Source organism: Pygoscelis adeliae, unplaced genomic scaffold, assembly GCF_000699105.1.
Source record: "Pygoscelis adeliae isolate BGI_AS28 unplaced genomic scaffold, ASM69910v1 Scaffold84, whole genome shotgun sequence".
NCBI lineage: Eukaryota > Metazoa > Chordata > Aves > Sphenisciformes > Spheniscidae > Pygoscelis > Pygoscelis adeliae.
Window position 1 is genome coordinate 4822347 of NW_008824754.1, and position 6981 is coordinate 4829327.

The 6981-nt window shown below is 44.6% G+C and overlaps 2 protein-coding genes across 2 annotated transcripts in view; both read left to right on the top strand.

The window, feature by feature from the left end:
- Nucleotides 1-448: 448 nt before the first annotated feature.
- ALG8 (ALG8, alpha-1,3-glucosyltransferase) overlaps nt 449-6981 on the top strand; it is a 28768-nt gene continuing 22235 nt past the window's right edge. The window contains exons 1-2 of the mRNA XM_009323485.1: nt 449-548; nt 677-714. Of these exons, the coding sequence (XP_009321760.1) occupies nt 449-548; nt 677-714 (138 nt within the window). The remainder of the gene's footprint in view (nt 549-676; nt 715-6981) is intronic.
- Nucleotides 2290-6981, top strand: part of KCTD21 (potassium channel tetramerization domain containing 21) — a 6711-nt gene continuing 2019 nt past the window's right edge. Inside the window, exon 1 of the mRNA XM_009323475.1 lies at nt 2290-2390. The gene's annotated coding sequence lies outside the window, so the exon portion shown is untranslated. The remainder of the gene's footprint in view (nt 2391-6981) is intronic.

Genomic DNA, 6981 nt, shown 5'->3' on the forward strand with positions numbered 1-6981 from the left:
GCCGGCTGGACGATGTGCATGAGCCGTACCCTGCGGAGGGTCTAATTCTGGATGGCACCTCCCTTGTTAGTGTTATTTCTGCGTGCTTTTCGCCAGCGTGCAGCTGCATCCGTGCTGGCAATTGGCTGCCCTCTTAATTGCAGGGGCACCCTGGAAGTGACGGTGTCAGCGGGAGGTGGGGTGGATGCTGGACTGCTGAGCCGCCCCAGGCGTGCATCAAGCAGTATGCAGGTGGTGGTCTACCATGTGTGCGGGTGAAGTGGTCCAGGAAAGAAACGAGAGTATCTGGAAAATACTCCAAGGGTGCCAAGTGATACCCGTGTGGATGCTGGGATGGGACATTAGAAATCAGTGAAAACCTTTGCCGAGGCTGGCATTAAATTGGTGTATTGGACTGTACAAAGGGTTATATCAGCTGCCTGGAAGGAAAAATGATGCTCCCACTGCCATGAGACCCCGGACGAGCTCCCTCCTGGCAGCCAGTGGCAGTGCCCGCCTGGCAACCTGCGTTGCCCACGCAGCAGCCCCTGAGCCCACGGGTGTCGGAGGTCACGCCAGGAGAGCGCCGAGCACCGCAGCACTTTGGCTTTTATTCTCCAAACCTCGCTGCAGCCGCACCTCTCTGGCTGTGCACTCCCTCTCCCCCTCCATCTTGTCTTCTAACGTTCTCCTTCAGTAGCTATTAACCTTCATTTTGTTTACCTCCTCCCCGCCGTGCACTGCTGCTTTCGTTCCTCTTCTCTCAAGAGGAACCTGACCTTTGTTTTATATTGCTCCTTCCTCTTACTAACTGGGCACCAGCTCTTATTTCCTGCTCCCATCTCCCTACCCCCTTCTCTTTACTGCTTAAATTCAGCATCTGCAGAGAGCTGGACGTGCAGCCTTTGGATTCACCTGCATCCCTAAGCAAGCAGCCCAGGAGATGCTCAGGAGCATCAAGGTGCAGGTCTGGGAAGGGATGGACACTCAGCATCGCACCCACAACAAACCAGGGAGGTTATGAAACTCCCGTTCACGCTTTCCCATTGTTCGTGCGTCTCGTTGGCAGAGGAGCGTTTCTGTGTCTAACGAAGCGCGGTTAGAAAATTAAATATAAATAAATATAAATAACTGCTGGCTAAGCAGCTGCTCCCCGGAGGTGGATAGTCGGTGTGTCTATCGCCGGGTATCGCAGCCGCCGGCAGAGCGGTACTGATCCTGTCGTGCAGCGAGAAGGGAAGGGTGAGCCGTCGTTTCCTGCCACGCGCCTGCTGGGAGTTTGAGTCCCCTCCCGGAGCTCGTCACCCGTGTCCTCCGTGCCAGCCTCGGGGGCGAGCGGCCGTTCCCCAAACGCCGGCTGGAAATTTCCAGTGGCTCACAACAGTCCCGAAACAAAAAGCAGCTGCTGGCCCCCCTCCGGCGCTGCATTTCGGGATATAGAGCTCCTGGCAGACACGCCACGCTCTGCTCCACCGACTGAATTTTAAGCCTCTAAGTAAAGTGCTGCACTATATTTATTGGAGGGGCTGATATTAACCGAGTGTCCAAAATTAGGTGTGTCCATCCTGCAGCGATGGGAAAACATGGGTTTTCCTCTCTAAGATTACTATAAATAAGTATATAGGGTGTAGAAACCACATTGCAAATATAGTTTGCAATTTCTGCAGTTGAGGATGAGCTGAGATAAATAAATGTGCATCAGGGGTACGCGAAGGGAGGGTGAATCCGTCCTTGCGACGGATTTTGTCCCAAATCCTTCCTTAAATCCAGCTCTCACTTAATGCCTACTGGCTGCTGCTGGCTAGGTAAGTGGTCAACTGAGTTTATCTTTTTTATCCCCTAAATACTTTATTATTTAATCCCCTAAATACTATTTATTTTGTTTCTACCCTCCCTTTGTTGTTCTTTTGTTATTCTTTTTCTCCTATCTTTCATGGGGTGACTTCTAGGCTTCAGACTGCCTCGTCTGCAGTCCCCGTAACACAGCAGGGCACAAACTGGTAGCTGAGGGTCTGGATTTCCTCTGCGAAATTGTCCCCTTGAGAAGGGACAGGGCACGAAACTGGCACAGTCGCAGCAAGTGCCACGGGGCTGGGTGTGCCCAGATCTGGAGTTCACCACTTCGTGAAGGTTTTTTTTCTCAGGACTCGGGTGTTTCGTGGAAACGGGAATTTTTACCTCGAACCGAAACGCAGGTTTCAGTAAGATGCGATGGGGCAAAGCGATACGTGCCGAGCGTGGGGAATCTGGGGCAAAACCCAAAGCAGAACAAGCACTGAGCAGAAAGAAGCATCTTTGCCTGATTATGTGATTGCCATTAATGCACGCTAATGAAGCAGACTGGAGCCCCGTCCTCCAAACAACCATCTTCTCCTGCCGAACCACATTTAAAGTCTCCAGCTGCCATACAGGTGCCCAGATACATTTTTATTTTATTTTTTCGTACCTCCTTTTTAGCTGAAATCAATCCTGCCCCTCCCAGTGCAGGATTACTTCCTATAATGCATTACCTGATCAGCCTTTCGTAACATTTATCCAGCTGATGTGGCTTTCACCAGCTCTCTTGGGCAATACTCAAAAAGCCAGAGAGGTTTTTAGTCTGGCTGCTCTCCCTGATGCTTAGCAGAAATGGTCCCCGGCTTGCTTTAATTTTATTGCCACTTAGGCATCCTTCATTGCGCCGGCCTAAATAATTCATCTCCCTTTTTTTTTTGTTTTTTTTTTTGCTGTGTGTGTACTTTGCAGTTCGTTGTTACTCCTCAACTATTTCGTAACGAAGCTGCGCATATTTCACCATCTTAAATACAGGTTTCCACAGTTTTGGTCGTGGAGGGATGTTTTATGGGTGGGCTATTGAAGGCTACACTATAAAATTAACCAGCAGTGTAATACCTTACGTATAAAATTAAAACCAGGGTCAATGACTGTGTAAATGGCCACATATCACTACGTCTGGCAGCAAAAGACCCTGCTGCTGTCACAGCATCCATTGACTCATTTTTCAGGGGATGCTACGACCTTTAATGCCTCTAAGTGTTAAGGCTTCAGAGGCCGTAAGCAACCTGTGGGATGGACTTTGGAAACCCTGTTTTGACAATTCATCCTGATCCACTCCAACCAAATTACAGATCGCTCTTGCTCTGCGTTTAATTAATTTCATTAATAAAATCCTCTGAACGACACTCGGATCAGCCTGTCAGCCCTGTCTTAGGCGCTGCCTCTGAAATCCCAGAGAATTGATTCATTTTTCTTCCCTGCCATTTGTAAAGTGAAATCTGTGTTTGCATCAATTACTGCTGCTTCTTCCAAGCAATATTTTCCCAAGAAATACTTGTATTTGGGTTTACTTGCCAAGGAAATCAAGGCATTGCTACACATTTTCCCAAATAAAAACTTCTTGTTTTGTTTTCTGATCTGTTTAGTATCTTTTTCTCTGCCCTGCTGGTATTTATAGCTTCGGCTAAACTAGTGTTAGCTTTATTTTGTTAATGCAGAGAGAGTTTTCTTCAAATCTTCAATGAGACTGTTAAACAGAACCAGGTATACCATCTCTCTTTGGTGTTTCATAAACTTGCTCTTTCAGGGTAGATTATTTTTAACTGGAAGGATCTAAGCTACCATTTTTTATCTGAATAAGTAACCAGAAAAATCCTGTTAAAAATTGGCTTTATATATATATATACACACACATATATATGTCTTAAGGAAAGATCCATGTCTCTTTGAACACCATATAAACATATTTATAACTTTAGACTTTCCATTAAACTGCATTTTTTGGCTAAAAAGGGTAGACTACAGTTGTACCCAGTTTTCAGAGTGGTTAAAGACATAGTAATATTTGTGCCATTCCTTTACATTTTACTTATGTTGGCAAATCGCAACTAATGCTTTTTTTTTTTTAAATGATTACTTGTACACTTGGGATTTTTCTGCCAAGTTGGGCAAAACAGGCACTCAGTTAAATTATGTATACAGAATTTTATTTATTAGCTAATTAATAAATGTGATGAATACGTAAGAGGGGAAGTAACCTTATCCAAAGCTGCTCTACATTTAAAATGATTAAACAAAGGAATTGTTCTGGATAATGAAGGAACTGAGCTGATGGTTCTAAATACATGAAGGCATCGACAAGTGAAAACAGGTAGATTTTGTCATTTCACATGCTCTTTCCTACCTTCCTGCTGCGTCAACCTCCATCGCTCTCCCAGGTTCTAACCAAATATTTGCTGAGCTAAACTCGTGGGGTAGAAGACTGTTACAGAAATGTTCTCTATGCATCTGTTGAGGGTGCTCCTGTGAGTAAAACCCAAGGTAAAATTTACAAGCCCTGGTTGGCTGAAATGCTCAGTTTAACTTTTCCAAAAAGTTCACCACTGCTGGTTTCTCTCAATTTACATCACCTGAAAAGATTATGCCTTTAAATCAACCGTAGATTTTTTCCCCCCATGATATTAAATACATCTGTTTTAAAAAGAAAGATGTGTTTAAATACAAGTCACTCTAAAAGTACAAAATAAATCCTGTGCTCTTCGGCCAAATTCGCATCTTCGACTCTCAAATTAGATCTCTAGCTGATCTAATTTGAATGAATGTTAAGTGCTACTTGGGGAACAGCTCCATGAAGGGCTTTACTGTAATCCTCTGCTTCCAAGAACCGTAAGCCAATTGGTACTTGTCCTTGGTGACTGCAGGTTATAGCCACCCATGTCCAAGACCAGATGCTCTCTTGGTACCTCCTTTTTGCGGAAATGCCACCAAGCAGGAGTGATTTCTGTGCTGTATTCTTGGAGAACCTTTATATTGCATTAGAAAAGTACCCAGGCCTGATAAACGGGGGTAGGGACTGCAAATGCTGGTTGGATGAGCAAATAGAGAAAACTGACAACCCATTTAAGTTTAATTTTTACAGGTTTATGAAAAACTTTTTTCATAAACATGCTTATGAGAAGAAAGCAGCAAAGATTGACTTTCTTTCCCCAGCTACTGTCAAGTACGTTGGTTGGTCAATGCATTCAGTCCAGGTTGATGATGAATCCAGTAGATGTATGCGTGCTCATTTGTGCTGCGGTTTTGGGTCTTCCAAGGTTGCCAGACTATCAGATTCATCTTCACACTATAAAGATATAAACCTGTAAGTAATGGGATGAATTAAGCAAAAGCAGATGATTAACTTGTCATATGTTGATTCCACTTGATGAACGACAGCTGTGGAATAGTTATCCTGCAGCCTTATCCATGGGCCAGATGTTTGCATCATTAAACGTTTGAAATTTAATCCAGTGCGGGGGCAGTGGGGAGGTCCAAAATAAAAGCAAGCTGGCGACCTGGGAGACTGAAATCCAGCCTGTATGGGTCTCTAGACTGCAGAACAGCTGTAAGCAGAATAGGCTGGTCAGTGTCTGAGCAGCGTCCAGAGATGGGAGAGGAGCAGCGCCCACGCGGGGAGGGGGTACCGCCGTGTCTGCCGAGCTCTGTGCTACTACACCCACAGCTCTTCCAACGCTGGAGCTAAAGCTTGGTCAAATTTCTGATGCTGTTGCTGGCAGCATAGACGTGGTCTTCAGCTTCAAAGAGCTCGTGTTACTGCCATATTTCATTGACAGCCTCCATTTTGAGACTGCTGATAAAGAAACCAGTTACAAGATATTTTAACGTTATCTGTTCAGATTGGACTAAGACGTCTACCTCTACCTCTCATTCAACTTACATAGCCAGTGAGTCTTTGGATCTTAATAAACCTAGGGTGAATGTTAAGTTTGAAATGAAAACCTGTATCTTTGGACCATCCGGTGGTCTTTAGGCCGTGACTCTTGACAACGGGCTCTGCCAAGTGAAGCCTGTCACATACACATCAAGGGAAACATCTCGTTCTGCAGCTGGCTAAGGCTGGCAGAGAGCATGAGAAAACTACTCCTGTGGTGTAGATAAGCAGGCTTGGGCTCAAAAATCTGAAAACATGACCTATGAAGAAAGAACAGAAAAATTAGGGTTGTTTAGTCTAAAACAGCCTGAGGGGTAGCAGAGATGGGAAACAACGAACGTGGCTTTTGGGGTCACTGCCAGTCCTGCTTCTACAGGCTGTGTTATTTGCAGGGAGATGTAGGGAATGCTTCTGTTTGATGAAACTTGGAATAAAGTAAAATCCATTTTACTTTTTGTGAATGTCAGATTGTGCTTGTAGCAACGCTTTTACAGACGTATTGCAAGCCCTTAGGGGAAAAAATACATGGCAGCCACTCGTACTACAGAATTAGACCAGTTGAAGCCTCTGTATGATCAAACAGCCCTGGACTCTAAATTGGGTAGAAGTCTTCAGGAGTGGGAAGTACGCTGAGACTACAGTGCTAAGGGGAGTTTAGCACTGGAACAAATAGTTTTTTCTAGGGTATACTTGGCTGAGGTTAGTCACAAGGATGGTCTTTGGTCATGGGCATAGACAGGGTGTTGTGTTGGTCTACGCATGTGTCTTTATTTGCCAGTTTTGTTGGATACGTCGGACTAAGGGATACACAGGCAAAGCATTCAGTGGATTTAGAGATCTGCTTCTTTCCATTAATTATTGTGCAGTGAAATATACACTGTGTGCTAAGGGCTAAAGCGGGCTAGAGAACAGAGTAGAATGTTAGTCTTAAATGAGAAGTGAAATACAGATTCTCTTTTGACTTTGGCAGTTCATTAACTGCCTTAGGGTGAGCAAGTCCTTCATAGCAAAATGTGCTTGCTATCTAGAGACGTATTTGTTTTAGGATGCCATTTACCCCCATTATTTGAGTTTTAGCAGCCATAAAAGAATTGATATTTCAGCACAAGATGACGTTCTTCCTATCTGTATTTTGCTGTGACTCTGGAGCTGGTAATAGTGTCATAGTGTCTATGATTGTTCCATGACTAGTTAGGAGAATGCCTGCACTTAAATTTAATTTTAAGGGAGCTGTTTGGCAGCTTTCTGTTGAATGACCGTAGTTACTACAGTAAGAGCTACCTCCTACCTCTGCA